This window comes from Pinus tabuliformis, chromosome 4_2 (genome assembly GCF_031772625.1).
Source record: "Pinus tabuliformis cultivar Carrire ecotype Pingquan chromosome 4_2, CPIR1, whole genome shotgun sequence".
In the NCBI taxonomy this organism is placed as follows: domain Eukaryota; kingdom Viridiplantae; phylum Streptophyta; class Pinopsida; order Pinales; family Pinaceae; genus Pinus; species Pinus tabuliformis.
The window spans coordinates 591,628,532-591,649,133 of NC_142304.1; the positions used below are offsets into that span (position 1 = coordinate 591,628,532).

At 40.9% G+C, this 20,602-nt stretch overlaps 1 protein-coding gene across 4 annotated transcripts in view; it reads right to left on the bottom strand.

Annotated features, from left to right (window-relative positions):
* Nucleotides 1-728: 728 nt before the first annotated feature.
* Nucleotides 729-20,602, bottom strand: part of SRD2 (snRNA activating complex family protein) — a 254,711-nt gene continuing 234,837 nt past the window's right edge. For all 4 annotated transcript variants that reach the window (XM_089423978.1, XM_089423980.1, XM_089423981.1 and 1 more), the window contains 3 exons: nucleotides 1,953-2,078; nucleotides 1,473-1,736; nucleotides 729-1,104 (listed from right to left, as the gene is read on the bottom strand). In XM_089423978.1, the coding sequence (XP_089280104.1) occupies nucleotides 820-1,104; nucleotides 1,473-1,736; nucleotides 1,953-2,078 (675 nt within the window). In that variant the 3' untranslated portion in view covers nucleotides 729-819. The remainder of the gene's footprint in view (nucleotides 1,105-1,472; nucleotides 1,737-1,952; nucleotides 2,079-20,602) is intronic.

Consider the following 20,602-nt stretch of genomic DNA (forward strand, 5'->3'; position numbering starts at 1 on the left):
CATGAACATGCCCTTTTGATTTTTCTTTTTATTCTCACAAAAAATACATATTGATAAAAATACAATGATACATTAATTATGAAGACAAAACATAGTTACAATTTCAACACACCTATTATCATAGCATGATCAACATTTGTAAATATTATTTTGATTCACATGGTACAAGAGGTTTTATTTAATGCTTATTTTCTTTTCTTCCTTTAATTTTCTAAATATGATAATAATATACAAAATCCTTTGTAAACGTTATATGTACAAAGATCTCTTTGCTACCTAGTAAATACAAGAAATTTATCAGAACGTTCAAATTTTATCCCATTACTCTTATGGTGTGCAAAAGACATATCATTTATTGTCATCCAAAAAATATAAAGCTAAATAGCAGCTTTTCCAGGATCCATTTCAAATCACTTTGGGATCATAATGAACATTAAGTACGCTCCATGGAATTGATGTTCCCATTCATGTACAAGAAGTCACCACCACCAGAGTTGGAATCTACCAGTTTTGGTGAAACAAAACTCAGATGACCACCCCGCAAGCCGCTCTGCAATCATTTCTTTTACTTTCATCTATATGGTACCCAGACCACTATGAGCCCTGCAAATGGCATAACCAATGATGACTACCTAGGATGTATTATAGCATAGCACAAGCATGTTATCGAACCTCCTCCATTAAGATAGGCAGGGATCGCTTTTTGCAATTATCTACCTTCACCTGGATTATCTAAAAAATTATCTTTCGAAACAAAAATACAAATAAATGCGTTAATATACAATTCATATAATACATGTCAGAAAAAATAACCAAGTCCTATTCATGATAGTAGTCATAGACTCTGAAGTCATCATACATAAGAGTTCCACTCTGAGAGTAGTGTAACAGGTAGTAACAGTTTTCACAGAAGAAGGATGGATTTGTTGGAGCCCATTTATCGTCATAGGTGACCTTCTTTGCACGATAGATATCACAGATGCTGCATTTTCGATGTCGGACACGTGGTTGGAATGTTAATAAAGGGTAGGCTGCCTTGTTTTGATTATCTTCAGGATGAATTAACCGCATGTCCCTTATCACAATGCTATGTTTACAGTCACCCTGAAATATCACATGAAACAGGAATCAGCTGTAGGGCAATGAAGCACTAGGCAAAGTTCAATAGCATTATGCTTAACTATCTTGAAGCTTGATGGAATCGGGAATGGAGTCTTATAATTGCTTGCACAATTAATTCTAGAAGATCAAACTCAGTGAACAAGTTTTAGAATATGAATGCTTACGGCACTGATTTACAACAAAGGTTGCAAGAAAAGAAAATAAGCATTAAATAAAACCTAATGGAGTAATGTATTGCAGGCACTTCCTCCTGTGAAACTTTCAGAGCTTTGATAATCTGAAAAAGAGATCTACCACATTTGTTGAAATTATCAACTGCTTATTTTAATGTTCATTGTTAAACCTCATACCTGGTGACAGTAAAGGTACCGAACACCCAATCGGAAGCGTAAATCAGCAAAACACGTTGAAGCCATGTTAGCAGCCTTGAAGAAAGGAAGTTGATCAGATGGTAAAGAACCCTGGAGCAATGCTCGCTGTTTCTTCTTGAAACCAGCAGCCACAATGACCTTCCATTTCTCAAGTGCCTCATCTTTATTGTAATTGACCCAGTCAATGATTGGCCTGCTGTAATCAACAGCCATGCGATCCCTTAAATCATTGTAGAACACATTCTGGTGAAAGAATCAGTAAGGTCAGTAAGAAAACCAGGAAATCCATTTCAAATTTCAATCATATTTTCTGCTTATTGCAAGTAAAAACCAGTTATGAACCATAAATATACTAATATTGAAATAAGGATTTGCATTCTTTCTGCTTATTGTAAGTAAAAACCAGTTATGAACCATGAATATACTAATATTCAAATACGGATTTTGCATTCTGCTTACCTCGATCATGAAATAGCCTGAAGGTACTTGCTGTTCAGCCTTCTGCATCAACTGATCTGTCAAACAGTAAAGCTTATCCTTCAAGACTGTGAGTGGCTGTCTTCCTAGAACCAAAAACTCTTGAATCTACACAAATATTATTCCAATGAAATAAAGCAAATAAGCCACTAAACCATATGAGCAAAAACAAGGTCAAGTTGAACTGAGAAGAAACACTATTGAGCCAGAAATATGGAAATAGAAATAAACTAAATGCAGAATGTATTACTGGACAATATCAATTCATCAAATAGATAAATATGGAATAATTTGCACAATCCACTCAGAAACTAAATGCTTGATAAGACTTGAACAAATACTGTCAGGTCAAGGGAAGCCCCTGGTTTGGTTCGGGAAAAAACTAATGTTGAGTATAAAATTAAAACACTTACAATTATGGCTACAAGAAGTACACCAAATGATATTTCTTCACATATACCAAATCACGGAGACAATGTCAACAAAGTTCCTCAGTCTGATTCATCTCTCCAAAATCTGTGAACTATCAATCTTCTCTGTTGCAGGCAGGCACTTATCATTTTGATTGGTGGTCAGGATAACAAGTAGGTCACTCTATTTTGAATTTCCTTCTTGCACTTGATTACTAGGTTCAATTTGTAACATACCCAATTCCCTCAATGACTTACAGAGGTTATGGGGTACCAAAAAAATTATTTTTCCTTTTACTAGCTTGACAATAAGCTCTGATACCACTTTGTCACATACCCCTACTAAATTTATCCTAACCACACTTGCAAAAACTTGATTTTCATCTCTCATACATTTTTTCAAACACTTTATATGTAAACCTTTCTTCAAATACTTTGTATATAACCAATTAAGTAGTATTTTTCTTGTATACATTTTGTCAAACATTTTGTATGAAATCAAATTAGAAACATTGCTCTAATTCTACTTGTAACATACTAACTGAAATATACCACTCAATCATGCAACTTTTGAATTGTCTTTCAGGTATTTTATCAAATAGTTTGTATGCGAATTGTACAAATCACTTTTAACACATTTTTTCAAATTCTTTACATGCAAATAGACATATGTCACCTACAACAACACTATCATACAACGATACTATCCCCATCCAAAAAATAGTACTTTCATAGGGGCATTTCATCAAACAGTTTGTAAGCAATGAAATTATGAATCATTAAACTATTTAAGCATTTATTCAAACACTTTGCATGCAAACTAATATAGCAAATTCTGTGCATGCAAATAGGCATGTATCAACTACAACAATACTATCATACAACAAAACAACATTTTTATTGGGGCATTTCATCAAACAGTTTGTATGCAATGAATCATTAAAAACCATTTAGGCATTTCTTCAAATACTTTGCATGGGAACTAATATAGCAAATTCTTCAGGGCATATCTCCTAAATTATAGCAGTTCAAGTTCTAAAAAATGAACCAAGTGATCAGTGGGAGTTCCCCTCACTATGGTTTAGATTGCAACTTCTAGAACCTCCCAGATGAAATAGCAGAAATGCTAACATTGTAATGTCCTTGGGTAATTTTACCCTTAGGGTTATTGTGACTAGGGTTTTCTACACCAATTAAATTATGCAGCAACAATGAACATTCATCTATTCTTATAACAATAGGTTTGCATGCATAATATAAAGACTGCCATAACAACATGATTCTCACAAGACCACAATAAATTAGGGTGGATTGCCCAATGCACTGTACGATTATCCAATTCCACTTGATCCAACAGTATAATCCCAATTTACAATAACAATAAATCCAGTGAACAACAACTCTACTCTACTTCTATCAACTCACAAACAGAGTTACTGGTTGATTTAAGCATGGCGTTGCTTTGACTGCCTCAGATCAGATACCACTGTACAACAATTGATTACACCACAGTCTGACTTGCTTCTTGGAAAAAGGGACTTCATTGGTTGCTACCTTCCTACAGTGCTGTGTATGACAAAGTCCCCCTTCCTGTACAAGTCTTGATCAAAGTACCTAGGTATGTCTTCGTTCAGCCGAAAATTACCCTTATGATTTGCCAACAAAAATAATATTTCGTCCCCACGACACTGCGGCCCAGCCTTAGCGAACCTGCGGCCAAAAATTCACTTATTATGCCCTATGTGGATTTTTCAAAGAGGCCACAACCTATATTGGCCTCAAGTTGTTCTGGCAAACCTTTTTTGTGCTGCTCAGAGGGGTTTCCGCCCTGTGAGGATCAACTCAGAATCTCAGATCCCTTAATTGGTTTGGTTAGGTAAAAGATCATCAATCTTCAAAACTAATGCAGATTGCTCCAATGCTGTACTAGAACAAGGAAAGATAGGTGTCTAGGTAGGGTGGGATCAGCTCCACCAAAACTAGACAAAAGGATTAGATAGGGTGGGATAAACTCCACCGAAGCTAATCAAGAAGAAGGGGTATTAAACCCTCAGCTCAAGAAAACATAGATATCAATCCAAATTGATGATGATAAATGCCTCAACTCTCCTTTATTTATAGATTTCCCCATGGAGTTCCTCTAATGTGAGGGGATGCAAGTGCAACCCCCAATTTGGGCTTTTTTGCCCCGACTAACCCAAAATTTACCCAATGTTGCTCCAGTCATTCGATAATTGGGTTTCCCCCCCTTTATCAAGACTATAGCCTACAGGGTGGGATAGGCTACTTTGTCCTCCCTTGGGAAATTGATCCATAGGAGACATTATAGTACCCCCTTCCTGACATTGCTTGTGCTCAAGCAATTGTATGTCTTGGTGTTGCAAAAGTTGTTCCCTTGCTTTCAAGAGTGAAGGTTGCTTGCTTGCCTTGCATCCTACCTTCTGGTCATTTTCAATTTCTACACCAACATAGCTTCTTTTGTTGGAAATACTGAAATGGGCGGTGAATAAATATTTCACTTTTCTTTCCAATTTAGTATCAAAAACATTAACCAATAACATCACATCAAGAAATACACAAGAATTATATGAACAATTTATTTATATTACAAGGGAAGCTGCAAATTCTGGTTTACCAACTATAATTGGAAGGGCTAAAACCCCAAGATATTTACCAGCCACTACTAGAAGGAGCTACAACTCCTATTTTACCAGCAGTCACTGCAAGGAGGCGACAACCTCCTAAAGGAAACTACAACTTCCTTGCCTAGCAACACCTTGCCACCCTTAACAATTAAAAATGAAACAATAATTTTGGGCTCCCATACTAGGGATAATGACCCCAATTACAACAATATTGAAAAATTTCAAAAATTATACAATTTTGTCACTTTTCCTCAACCACTATTGCTCACCAAGGGCTGTCTCACTATATCATTATCAATGAGCTTGTACTTATGCAAATTCACGTCCTCAAGCTGCTTTCTCAAACAAAACTTAATGTGCCTTTGGTTTTCCTTATGACCAACCTCTCTCTGTCTCAATATCTACCTAAGACAACACACATCATAATCTAATTTTAGTCAGACAACAAATGAGCTTTGCCTCCAGACATTCGACCTCTGCCTCAGTTATATATATAGTCAGTCCATAAACTTTGCTTTATGCCTGAGTGTTTGTTGCTTGCGTGACTACTAAATGACCAAACATGAAATAATAATCCATCTATGCATTTATGCGACTATAACAACCATCTACGAGTTTCAAATCTGATGTGTCTTGTGTCACTCACTTGGCAATCTAGTCTCTGGTTATGTATATAAATCAACTTGTCAGTCCACATTCAATGAGTCAAATAACGGAGAAGATTTGACCACTGCAATGCAATCTGTTGGAAACTATTATAACCCAAAGGCATCAACAAAATAAACAACTGAAATTGTGCCAGTCAATATATATGGAACAAAAACCCTCCGCAAAAACTATGATTCTATAGCAAACCAAGCTACGATTGCAAAATCAATTATAATAAGATAATTTATCCTTTGAACCGAAACATTGTCCAATCGAGGTACAACTACAAATCTTTGTAATGAAATCAAACCAAAAATTGCAGTGAATCAAAATCACTTTAATATTGATTTTATCACGACTATACATAAAAGATTTCATGAGTTTTCCAATAAGACTTCATCAATCGTGCTCAGAAATGGAACTCCAGTTCTTTTCCGCCAAATGAGGCTATCATAGACTCAGGCAGTGAGCATTCTGAAACTTCGTTCCATATATAGCAATGCTGACGTTTCAGCCTTGACTGAAGACAACGACAGTGATGTTGAATTTTTGTAGCTATGGTCGGTCTTCATAATCAATATTTTAGCCCTTCAAATATGTGTAATGATAAATACAAGACATGTTCTTCATGTCAGCATCAAGAAAGAGAATTTCGATTTTTTTTTTGAAATTTAATTTTTATTTTCATCCAAAAGATCAAGTCGACCTAACTCTTTAGACACACCACTCCGGGTTCATCTAATCAATATATATACCCATTAGACTTCATCAATTGAGAGGCAATTCAGATCACTTTTGTTCAAGCGAAGGAGGAGAAAGATGAGGGCAAATCAGGTTTAAAGGGCAAGTCAAGAATTTGGGCAAACCTAATCTCTGAGGTAACAACATCTAATTTCTGAAGCAGTAGGTTGAAATTTCAGGAGGTCGAGATCTTAAGAGGCTGAAATTTCAGGAGGCCGAATTTGTCTCTGGTTGACCAGGTTTGACCTAGGAATGTTTGTGGTCAGTTTGACTTTGTTTTTGACTAGAAGATCAGATTGTATCTCTTGTTGAATTGAATAATTTCTCCAAGGAAAAGGTCGTTGGGCTTTTCCCCCAAGTGGGTTTTCCCACGGTAAAATTCTGTGTCTCATGTATTTGGCTCTCTTTATGAACCTACTAGTATTGTGTTTCTACTGTTGAGATCTTTTGTGCAATTGTTTTATGATGAATGTGAACAAAAAAAAGATTAACATAAGAAATCATAAGAAGTAATTATCAAATTTGAAGATCTTTGAAAAATCAAGAAGTGGGACCTGAAAAACCAGAAGCCGCTCCAAGCTTCTCACAACCATATGTGGGACAAACAATATCTAACATCAACAGGCCAAAATCTGTACCCTAACCATACATTATATATATGAACGGGAAGCAGAGATACCACACCTATTTTGTAGCCAGATACAACTTCAGGTAGTGATTATTGGATTGAAATTGGATGACCGTTGCTCGTTGAAGGCCAAATCAACAGAGTCCTCAAACCAAATGCTCTTCCACCGATTCCTTAGATAAACTCCTTCGTTCTTTTCTTGCGTGAATGCTCCATAAGAATATGAATTGATCTGAGATTATTATTTCTTCCTTGATTGATAATCAAATGAATCAATTAATCTTTAATTTACATGATCCTCCTTCTCTTAAGTAAGCTAACTTGAAGCTCATTAACAAGTTAATTATTTTGTTATGGAGCCAACTTGAAGTATCAACAACTAACGTCCGCATCTTGCTTTTGTTTGTTAGGGTAGCTCCAAACAAACGATGTTTAGCTTATGCAAACACAACCACTTTCCTTTATGCATGGGCCAATTCTTAAGTCTCGAGAAATATCTTTGATGGGCTATATCTATTTGGAGAATGATCGGTGTGACAAGGAAGCGACTATTAGTGGAAAAACAAACTTCGAAGTGGAATAGCCCACACTAAAACTAGGTGTGCCAACTCATCAATAACCCATTCACTGTTGATTTTCCACGACCTTGGGTCTAGGTTAGAGTCTTAAAATCACTGATGCTACCAAACCAAGAATCTCAACCATAAACTACTTTGCACAGTGGAATAAAATAGCAGTAAATCACATATGCACATAATATAGACAACTTTTTTTTAAATTTTCAACCCAACTTCGTTATATTAATCCAACTGATATAATACAACAGTCTAGGGCTCCCATACTAGGGATAATGGCCCTCATACATCCACTGATACAAGATACAAAATGGGGCTTGGTGTCAGTCCATTGATGGCCAATCTACCCTCAATAAGATACTCTAACCATCTGACTATCGCATGCTCTCTCAGCTCCTCTCGGTCGTACCCTATACCTACCCGGTCCTTCGGCTCCCGATCTACAGCTCTTGCCTCTATTAATGCTCCATGTCCATCTGGCCACTGAATCTCAACTATCCAATCTACTCTCTAGTTGTGCCTTAGTCCATCAAAGCCACAACACATCGAGATTCCTGTCGAGTTGTTCACAACTCCACTTGTGAACAACTATCAACTACCCACTGCTACTCCTCAACTACTCAGGGACTTCAGCCCACTATGGTCTTCCTGCGCTGCTTCGATGAAGACCAATGTAGGGCATGGAAGGCTGCCACTTATCACTGCAACATGTCCATCTCCCATAATGAACATAGGCTAGGAGGACCGCCCATCATCTGTTGTAGAAGTCCTCCACACACAAGTCTTGGGCTCCATAAACTACTCTAGTTCGTCAACCCTTGAGCTCAACAACTGCCACTCAAGCAACCACCTAGGTCCATCAAGGTGTTGCACACCGGGCTCCAAATTGGACATTATCACGCTGTCCTCCAGCAGACCATAAGTGCCCAATCACGTCCACACTTGGCCTTCTCTCACGCTGCCCTCCAACAATCCACGAGTGACCAAGTCCACACTATAGCGTCTGCTCCTAGTTAGAACATCTCCACACCTACGAGACCCTTACACATGGCTTCCCACAGACTTCACCAATCCGTCCTTTGCTCTGCAATAGAGGAGCTATTGCACAAATCTAGGTACATCAAAATGTCCTTCACCTGGGACACCATCAACTCATCAACCAAGGGAACATCTGCAACACTCCTTGTTGTTGTCCTCATGCCTTCCAATCTGATGTGCCTGTTGTCACCTTGGTTGTTTGGTACGCTACCCAACAATCCACGTGGGCTCCTCCAAACAACTCCTAAGGCCTCCTCAAGCTGCCCATCAACTGATCCACACTCTGGTCAACATCTTTGACCCAACATCCCTCCAAAAACACTATTGCACGTGTTTGTATCTTGTTGTTCATAACACCTGGTTAGGGCACTTGCTGCAACCCTAAATCCTCCCACAGTCATCAAACAAGCCTTGTAAGGGCTGCGACACACCTCAAGAAGCCTCCTCCTCACCCACGTTGTCACTAAGGATAGATGCCAAGCCTCAAGGCACCTCCTACATAACCCAGCTGTGTGCTATGACCTGCGGCCTAGCACAACAACCCTCCTGAAGTAGCGGGCCTCCAAAACAGTGCCCAAACACTCCTCAAACAACAACGTCTTTTCTCACAAGGAGCTCGGTCTTGGTCTAACAACCAGCCTCCTCGACCTCTAGAACAACAAACTCGGTCCTCTTTTCTAGCCCAAAGGTAGTCCGTTGCCATTGTAGCTCACTCGGCCTCCACCATAGAATTCAAACCCTCTTCCACGTTGTCTAGGGCCTCTCCTTTGCTGCGGCTAGGGCTAATTTCAAAGTTCCTTTTCCTTGAGATGATGTTGCACAAAAGGATACCTATAACACATCAAATCACCCTTTATTTCTGGCCAATAAAGGGGTTTCAACGAATTAGTGAAGAGACACATCTATTGGCTAAATTTTACTTCAAGCTTACATGATTTGAAAACCAATTATTATTTGCCAACTTCAAAAATTCATTTCTCCACTTCTACAACTCAGAATTCGACGCTTCTTGAAGCGTTGGATTCTCCTTTCCACCCTCTATTGTCTCATGTCATCACATGTAGAAATGTGCTTCCGAAATTGCCCCAAACACGATTGGGTGCAAGACCCCAGGCTTGGGTTCCAAGCCCACAAGCCTACTTGTGGTGGTTTGACCTCCAACCCTTGAACACTAGGGCTTGGAGTACCTTCCAAGCTACACAAAAATCAACACTCTTAGCAAGAGAGGTACTTCCAAGTAACCATCATCATACGACGATGACACTAGCCCATATGGCATCCATCACTGCAACATATCCTGTAGAATGAATCTGACAATCTAGGTAGTGCCTCTGCTTCATCACATCCAAACTTGAAGATCCCAAACCTCCATAGGGATGCTCCCTCTGAGGCTAGACTCCCTCTGAGCCTACATGATCTCCACTGGCTCAGTCCTGCAAGCACTCATCCTCCTGGATCAAATAACACTTGTGCAAATCCCTCCAATCTCGGATATGCAACATCACGATCCGATGAAGACTCTAGTCTATCAACCTGTAGTCCATCACATGAAGCCATCTCAATCAACCTGATCTCGTCCATGCCAAAGCAATCCTCGAGCTGTCCCAACCATCCATGACAAATCAACAGAAGTCCATGATCAACAATCTTCCCTACAACAAACTGTTGTTCACCGGGCTCACCACCAATCCACTAGAACTCCTAGCCAATCTTGCTGCCAAGCTAGTCAAGACCACATCTCCATGTCTTTAGCTGAACCCTCTGCTCCATGATCTAGACACCGACAACTCCCTCTGAGTTGCTTTGCTGTGCACACTTTGATTCACTGTCCCTCAAAGTAGCTCAGATACGCTCTGATACCATGTTGATTTTCCATAACCTTGGGTCTAGGTTAGAGTCTTAAAATCACTAACGCTACCAAACCAAGAATCTCAACCATAAACTACTTTGCACAACGGAATAAAATAGCAGTAAATCACACATGCACAAAATATAGACAACTTTTTAAATTTTCAACCCAACTTCGTTATATTAATCCAACTGATATAATACAACAGTCTAGGGCTCCCGTACCAAGGATAATGGCCCTCATACATCCACTAATACAAGATACAAACTGGGGCTTAGTGTTAGTACATCGATGACCAATCTACCCTCAACAAGATACTCTGACCATCTGGCTGTCGCATGCTCTCTCAGCTCCTCTCGGTCGTACCCTGTACCTGCCTGGTCCTTTGGCTCCCGATCTGCAACTCCTGCCTCTATCAATGCTCCAAGTCCATCTGGCCACTGAATCTCGGCTATCCAATCTACTCTCTAGTTGTGCCTTAGTCCATCAAGGCCATAACACATCGAGACTCCTATTGAGTTGTTCACAGCTCCACTTGTGAACAACTCTCAATTGCCCACTGTTGCTCCTTAGCTACTCAGGGACTTCAACCCACTATAGTCTTCCTGCACTGCTCCGATGAAAACTGACATAGGGCACGGAGGCTTGCCACCTATCACTGCAAGATGTCCATCTCCCACAATGAACATGGGTTAGGAGGATCGCCCATCATCTGCTGTGGAAGTCCTTCTCCACACACAAGTCTCGAGCTCCACAAACTGCTCCTTTGGTTCGTCAACCCTTGAGCTCAACAACTGCCACTCAAGCAACCACCTAGGTCCATCAAGGTGTTGCACATCGGGCTCCAACTTTGACACTATCACACTGTCCTCCAGCAAACCATAAGTGCCCAATCACGTCTACACTTGGTCTTCTCACACGCTGCCCTCCAACAGTCCACGAGTGACCAAGTCCACGTTGTAGCATCTGCTCCTAGTTAGGACATCCCCAAACCTGGGTGACCCTTACACATGGCTGTCCACAGACTTCACCAATCCGCCCTTTTCTCTGCAATAGAGGAGCTATTGCACAAATCTAGGTACATCAAAATGTCCTTCACCTGGGACACCATCAACTCATCAACCAAGGAAACATTTGCAACACTCCTTGCTGCTGTCCTCTTGCCTTCCAATCTAATGTGCCTGCTGTCACCTTGGCTGCTTGGTAGGCTACCCAACAGTCCACGTGGGCTCCTCCAAACAACTCCTAAGGCCTCCTCAAGCTGCCCATCAACTGATCCATGCTCTGGTCAACATCTTTGACCCAACATCCCTCCAAAAACACTGCTGCACATGTGTTTGTATCTTGCTGTTCATGACACCTGGTTAGGGCACTTGTTGCAGCCCTAAATCCTCCCACAGTCATGAAACAGGCCCTTTAAGGGTTACGACACACCTCAAGAAGCCTCCTCCTCACAACATTATCACTAAGGATAGATGCCAAGCCTCGAGGCACCCCCTATGCAGCCCATCTGTGTGCTATGGCCGACGGCCTAGCACAACAGCCCTCCTGAAGCAGCGACCTTCAAAACAGTGCCCAAAGTTCAAACACTATTCAAATGTTGAAGAAAGTGTAACTAGGTTCGGTCTTCACAATGACACATTCCAATGTAAACGATGCAAAATTGTATCTAGCAAAATATTTTTCTGAATTTGAGAAATGGGTTTCCTGCTCAAAAATGTATTTGTTTTAGGAGCTCTCATTATGAGCTCTAGGCTAGGTTATAGGTTTGTGTCATTGATGTAAATGTTTACACTTGAAAATGTACAATGTATGACAACAAGATCAAGGGCAGAATCATGTGACAAGACTCCTTCAAGACCAAGAACAAAAGGGTAGCAATTAACCCCTCCAAACGAATATGGAAGAAGCAAAGTATTTTCGGCATAAATATATATTTATATTTGAGTGTTCATGTCAGCTTCATATCACATTCACATCGGCTTAGAGGCATGTTATGTCGGCCTAACGAACAGCCCTCAAACACTATAAATAAAGGCCTCTCCTCATCTATTCGGACACACAATCACAAGATCTATTCTGTCTCCATTCTATGCTGAAGAAGATTGTCTTTGGGTGTGAGGTGAAGGAAGAGATCAAGGAGCCGCAGAAGTCTGTTCTAAGTTCTAACAGCAGTAAGTCCTGCCACATGTGCGAGGTTAGGGCATCACTCCATATGCCATCGTTGTGAAGGAAAATGCTCGGTCTTGAGTCCATTTGCAAGGTGGATCCATGTGAAGAAGGGTGACCATTGAAGCGAGGGTTTAGGAGGGCTAGAAGAGCCCTAAACCCCTCTCACATACGAAGGTGCAGATCTGGATTAGGGCTGAGTTACAGTCCTAAGGTCTCTTGATGACAAGGGCTGGTTCTAGGCCTAAAGAGCTCGGTCATTGGGCTAGAAGATAACTCCAAGCACAGCGAGGAAGAAGAAGACCTTGAAGAGCAAAAGGGTCATTCACACGTGGAAGGAAAGTGTCATCTTCAGGTCTGCAACTAAGATTTCTGAGCAGTCCATTCCAGGAAGCAGATCTCATTGTCTCAAGACAGCGTTGAGGAGATCCACTAGGCTAGTGGACCATCTTGAGCAAGGGAAGCTTGAAGGACGAAGAAGAAGGAAGGAGGAAGCCAGTTCATTCATTCATGGCAGCAGATCTGATCCAAGGACAGCAAACTTGCAGTAGCAGTATGATCTAGCCTTGATCTTGGAGTCACATTGGTAAGAAGGGTCTTGTATTGGTCTTGGAAATTTTGTCAAGTGAAGATATCATAAGAAGAATTACCGTGGGTTTTTCCTCTCAGGTTTGGAGAGGTTTTTGCCCTGGCTGCTGCCTATATCTTGTGTCTTTGTTCTTTTTGTTTATCATGCATGGTAGCTGGTTGATGAAGTTGATAATCACTAACATATAAAAGATCTTGTTTGAATAAATCTAAAGGATAAATTTACTTCACAAGCAGTTATCAAGATAGAGAAATCATTAACTTCTCAAGCCCTTAGATTTCTCAACATGGTATCAGAGGGATGGTAGCAGATCAAGGAAGGGCTGATAAAGAACATTAAGGAAGAGGCAAGGCAGCTGAAGTTGAAGGCAAAGCAAGATTCAGAATTCAGATCCACATTCTGAAATTCCAAGATCTATCAAAGTGAAGGATCTATGAGAGGAAGTTATCAAGAATCCTCTTACTTCAGTTGAAAAGCAGATCCTCAAGGATAAGGCAAGCAGATCTCAGGTTCCCTAGCATTCAAGGGTAGTCAAGCTTCCTCAAGCTCCTTCAAGGCAGCCATCTAAAGTCAAGCTTCAAGGATCATTACATCAAGTAAGTATCTTATTGATTTGAGCAAACCTAATCTTGAAAAGGATGTCTTCTTGCAAGGAAAGCAATAAGTTAGTTGGAGTTGCCAACTTCCTTGCTTGGAAGAAGAGGACTGATCTCACTTTGAAAGAACAAGAAGTTATTGATTATGTACAAAAGAAAATTGCTGCTCCTTTTGATAGTCAAGAACTAGCTAAGCATAACAAGAACGAAGTGAGAGCTCAAAAGATTCTCATAGAATCTATCAAGGACTCTCTAATTCCTTATGTAGCCAAGCTTGAAACAACCAAAGAGATCTATGACAAACTGATAGATTTATTCTCCGTCAGCACTGCAGGAGAAGGGATCTCTCTAAGGAATGAGTTATACAAAATGAAGATCAGAAAAGAAGAAGGTATAACTTCATATTTCATGAGGGTCTCTGAAATAAGAGATCAGTTGCAGGAACAAGGAGAAATCATGTCTGATCAAGAGATGACTACGATAGTGTTGAATGCATTACCTGAGGAGTGGGGAAACTTTACAACAAGCATATGGGCCAAGAAGGAGGCATCCTCACTCAATGATCTATGGGCAATATGCAAAGTGGAAGAAGCCCGATTAAAGGCCAAGGAAGATATTGCAGTTGGATCCAAAGAGCAAGCATTTGCTGCCAGGTTTAAAAGAAAAGGGAAGTTTGGAAAGTTTGAGAGATCTAGTCACCAGCAACATCCCAAGAAAGACATGTCAAAGATTCAATGCTTTGAATGTCATGAATATGGACACTACCGAAGAGATTGTCCCAAGCGAAAGAAGAATGGCAAGAGGAAACATGAAGCAGCTCATGTCGCTCAGGAAACAAAAGACAATGAAAAGAAGCCGAAGAAGGAGGAGCCTGAGGATCTTTACTATGATTAAAAGATCACCTCCTGTTTTCTTTCATAGGTCTTAGTTAGCATAGCATGTTGTGATTCATGAACATTCTTATGTGTTGTTTAAGTAACTCTTTTAAAGAATGAACTGATTATGGATTTGGTAACATCTATTGATGAACTATTGATGAACATTTGATGAATGAGGATATGTTGAATCCTCTGGAAATAGTGTTAATGGTTATGATTAATGTACATTGTATTTCTTTATGTAAGGATTCTAGCTAGAAATGAAATTGTTATGTGTAGGAAATTCTAAGATGAGAACATCTTGGTTCTCCAAATCTTTGAAGAATTTCTACAGGCAAATATCCTCTGTAAAAGAATCCAGGTCAGAATGATGAGCTCTAGGCTAGGTGATAGGTTTGTGTCATTGATGTAAATGTTTACACTTGAAAATGTACAATGTATGACTCCAAGATCAAGGGCAGAATCATGTGACAAGACTCCTTCAAGATCAAGAACAAAAGGGTAGCAATTAACCCCTCCAAACGAATATGGAAGAAGCAAAGTATTTTTGGCATAAATATATATTTATATTTGAGTGTTCATGTCGGCTTCGTATCACATTCACGTTGACTTAGACGCATGTTATGTCGGCCTAATGAACAACCCTCAAACACTATAAATAAAGGCCTCGGACACACAATCACAAGATCTATTCCGTCTCCATTCTATGTGAAGAAGATTGTCTTTGGTGCGAGGTGAAGGAAGAGATCAAGGAGCCGCAGAAGTCTGTTCTAACAGCAGTAAGTCCTGCCACACGTGCGAGGTTAGGGCATCACTACATATGCCATCGTTGTGAAGGAAAATGCTCGGTCTTGAGTCCATTTGAAAGGCAGATCCATGCGAAGAAGGGTGACCATTGAAGTGAGGGTTTAGGAGGGATAGAAGAGCCCTAAACCCCTCTCACGTATGAAGGTGCAGACTTGGATTAGGGTTGAGTTACAGTCCTAAGGTCTCTTGATGATAAGGGCTGGTTCTAGGCCTAACGAGCTCAGTCATTGGGCTAGAAGATAGTTCCAAGCACAGCGAGGAAGAAGAAGACCTTGAAGAGCAAAAGAGTCATTCACATGTGGAAGGAAAGTGTCATCTTCAGGTCTGCAACTAAGATTTCTGAGCAGTCCATTCCAGGAAGCAAATCTCATTGTCTCAAGACAACGTTGATGTTAATTTTAGGTATGTTCTATGCTAGAGCAATTTATTTCAATTTTCACAGTTACCACAACATCTTTTCCAGATTAGCAATCACATCAACATTAAAGTAAACTGCAGATAGAACATAAATATAAATCGCAGAAGACAAGCCAAGGCAAGAGGACACAAGATGTGGCACTAGCCAGGGACAAACCCCAATATCAGGAAACCCTTGATCAATTCTTCTTATACATTCTTCAATAGTTCAGCAGAGAGAGAGAGAGAGAGAGAGATAGTACATATACATCAGAAGTCAACACTTTGACTTGACTAGATAAGAGCAGAGATCTTCACCATGAAGATGACACAATGCAGTTATACACCAGACACCAACGACTGTAGCTCGGAGAGCAGCCTTCAATCTTCCATTGATTTGCAACATAAGGTCCTTCAAGGTGAGACCCTTACATCATCATGCTGCTCCTTGTCAGTTGAACCAACCCATGACACTAGCTCTGTCCATCTTATATTACAACAACATTAAACAGTCCTCTAATGGCTTTAGCATCATGACAACTCCATATATATTATGCTAATGATTTGAGCACTTAAATACTCATACGAGATATTGATTGTGGTTTTATGGCCTGCGGCCTAACACACAGTCTTCCTTTGCTACTCACTAGGAAGTTTGTACCTTCATACGGTCAACTCTTCAATCTGCCTTCTATTAATGACGAAGTTCCACCAATGTCACTGAACATAGGCCTATATTAATCTGCCCTCCTGCTCCAAAGGTTTCCAACCAAGGTCTTCAACACAATGATTTCTCTCATAGAATTTACTGTTCATAATCTTCATCAAGTTCACACCCCTTTCTCCATCCAAGTGACTGTACTATTATCAACACAGTTCTAACATATGCTGCCTTGCTGGACAAACTTCAATGTATACCCTTCAGCACTCTTCTCCATGTCATACAAGCCACTTTCAGACCTTCCTCATCTGCCTGAAGCTTGACGCTATTGCTGTCCAAATCTGAGGTAATATTAGGCATCTTTCAGCTGAGGAAAGACTCCTCCATGGCTACGGCTGGGGCATGCTTGAATAGTCTTCTTTTTTACTGCATTAAGGGCTCCCCTTTCCAACGTATACTTGCTGCATAGAACTCTCATTCACTGCCTTTGAGGACTGCGGTTAGGGCAACATAGAGGCCTCTTGAGATAGCGCATTAGAGGACTGCGTCTAGGGAGATAAGACCTCCTATTTCTAGCGTATAAGAGTCTTCTTAAATTGCGGATGTAGGGCAACATCCTAGTGCGGAATAAGGCCAACAGTTAGGGTGTATATGGACTGTGACTAGGACACGAACAAAACAATGGCTAGGGCTCTTTTGATCAGCATATAGGTCTCTCTCCTTAGGGCTGCGTATAGGTTCCTTTTAGGACAACGGATAGGGTCTCTTCTAGACCAACAATTAGATCTTTCCTTGCTGCGTTATGTAGGCTTCCTTCACCATTCTAGATCTCCCTTCCTTTCTGCGTCTAGGGCTTCTTCATTAGGGCAGTGTAGATCTGTATTAGGGCAGCGTAGATCCTTTCTCCATTAGGGCAGCATTATCCCTTAGGATCTCTCCTCCTACTAAAACCCAAAGACAAGTAGAGAGGAAGAGATCCCAAGTGAGTGTGTAGAAATGACTTGAAGGCCACCTCTATTTATACTAAAACGTTGAGCACAAGTGGGGTTTGTTTGGTTGCTGGCCGATCTTGACGAATTGTCCCATAACACAAATAAATTCATATCTCCATGAATACTTATCGGAATTGGATGATCTTTAGATCAATCTTACACCTTTCGATGAGAGGGATCCAAGAAAAATATCAACTGCCATTAATAAGATGACCCACATGGAGTTTGGCCCGAGTTGCCAATTTTAACACTCCCTCTCAACTAGGGAGAACTCCTCCATCAGTGCCCTGCACTGCTCTGCCGAGCTCTGCTCTACTCTACTGAGCTTTTCTCTTCTCTGTTCTGCTGAGCTCTGCTCTACTCTACTGAGCTCCGCTCTTCTCTGCTCTGTTGAGCTCTGCTGAACCATGAAGAAGAAGAATTGATCGAGAATGTCTCATACCATTCTCTACTAACCCGAATTCAGTTTCATTTGAAGAGAGTGTGTCATATTACTGACCCGAAGTCAGTTTTATTGATCCTAGATCAATATCACAAGAGAGTGTCTCAAACCACTCATACTGATCCCAGATTAGTTGGAGGTCATCCTAGCATAGGGAGTATGGTAGATACAACGATGCGTCCATCGATAGTACTACTATGGTCCCTAACCCCATTTCCCTGCTCATTGATCAGATGAGAGGTACTTCCCATGAGTCCCAGACTGCACGGGTAGGATGCCTCAACAGGAGAACTAATCATCCTGTCCCACAGGAGAACTAATCATCCTGTTCCAAAGTCGCCATGGGGTATCACAGGGGAAGGCTGAGCCATTCACCCTGTACACAGCGCACCATTAGGGGAGGGTGAGTCGCCCTATGGTCGTGTGTTGCTCTAGTAAGTACCCCAAGCCCCCCAGAGCTCCCAGAGATCAATGAATGCAACATGCAGGACCCTTTTCTCAACGACTCCAAGTCATTCAGGAAAGTCACAGGTTTGACCTTTCCCCGGGGCTTTGACAAAATGTCTCTGACCTGTACATCAGTCTCAATGTGATGGAGCCTCCTCGCTCATCGACTTACCATATCCCAAATAAGGTAGTATCTGATGTCTATCTGTTGGAGTAATCATCGAATACGGGATTCCTCAATAATCGAATCCCCCCAGGTTGGCACAGAGAATCACAGTGGTATTCATCATGTGTACAAACAACTCACTGAAGAGCTTCCACAACCAGCCAACTTCACACGAGATCATACTCGTAGCTATGTATTCGATCTCAGCGGTGCTTATAGCAACCGACTTCTACTTCTTGCTCATCCATGATATCGAAGCAGAATCCAAAGAGAACCAACACTGAGAAGTGCTCTAGCGATCCTCCACACTGCCTACCCAGTCAGCATTCGAATAATCATGCAGCTTCATATTTACGGCAGTGTATCTCAATCCATGAGAGATTGTGCCCCGAAGATATCTCAGAAGATTCTTGGCACCAATCCAGTGAGGCTCAACCAAATATGAGCTCACAATGCTAATTGCAAAACATATATCCGAACGGAAGTTCACCAAGAACATCAATGCAATGAGTTTATGAAACTTAGAGGCATTTCCCAAATCTGGTCTGGCATCATCACCATATAACTTCTAAAAGTTAAGATCCTCGAGGTAGTCATGGGCTTGCAGTTTACCATTCCACATCCGGAATCCAACTCCCTCTTACTTCTGCAAGTGAGAGGGTCTGCACCTATCAGAAATAGGTCGTTCTTAGAAGGTGCCGGTATGAGAGGTCTATCGTCCACAACCTTCAAACAATGGTTTGGATCGGCTTCACTCTTAGCGAATCTCAACTTCATCTGACAGCTATCAATCCTCTCATATCAAACTCGGGGTGATTTGCTTCAAGCCATAGAGGGCTTTCTTCCACCTGCATACATGAGATTCCTGATGAATCTCAAACCCCTCGGGTTGTTCCAAGCCTGTGAACCTGCTACATGAGAGGAATGGTCCCCTTGTAAGATTTTCCTTCGATACATCTCAGACATGTACCTTCATGCTCCTTTTGAATTTAGGAATCCCAATCACCATCTAACTCGCATCGGGTAGGGCCCCATAATAGACCTCTGGTGCTATATATGAGATGTGTCAATGGACATGGTCCCTAATGGACCATCCTGCAACTTGATACAAAGTGCCAACTCTAAACCCATGAGAAAAACATCTTAGAAAATTTCATTTTCATACACGTACCTTTCCATCGATGAATGCCACCCTGAAACCTTTGACTTCCATTGCCGAAATGGACACCACGTTCTTCTTGCGATTAGGTACATAAAAGAGATTATGTAAATGAATCAAGTTACCCTCATTCAATTGAGGGGTAACACCCTTTCCGGGATAGGTGGCATTAGCTCCAAGTATAATCCCACGAATGTTTCCATCTCTACCAAATTAGAGAGAGAGCACCCTTCTATTCAATGGAGTGCCTTGAAGCACTACAATCAATAAGCAAGATTCCCAAAGAATCTGAAGGAAAGGGCCAATACAAGATAACACTTCTTTATCTTATCATAAACAACATTTGATTCTTCATTCCTGGGGTTCCTTGCTTTCTTGAAGAGTCAACCATTTTCTTGATGACCTGCACTCTCATTCCTCTGATCATTGAAGATGTCCCTGGAATGATTGTTATCATCATCAAGTGATGTGTACCTACCATTCAGACACTCCTTCGCATAATGGCCGAACTTATTTCAACCAGGGCATCTGCATTTCCTTCCTCCCTTAGATTTGGACTTCCCATTGAAGTGATCTTTAGGTAGGCCATAAGAAACTTCGGCTGCGCCATTCTGATAATATTCTCTGCTTCGACTTCACCCTTGGTGAATTAGAAGAGGGATGAGGAATCCATAGATCCTTTTCCTTTCCCAACAATCTTTGGTGATTGCTTCACTCTTCCTTGGGCTTTGTCTTCACCTCAGCTCTGATACCATGTTAATTTTAGGTATGTAACATGTTCTATGCTAGAGCAATT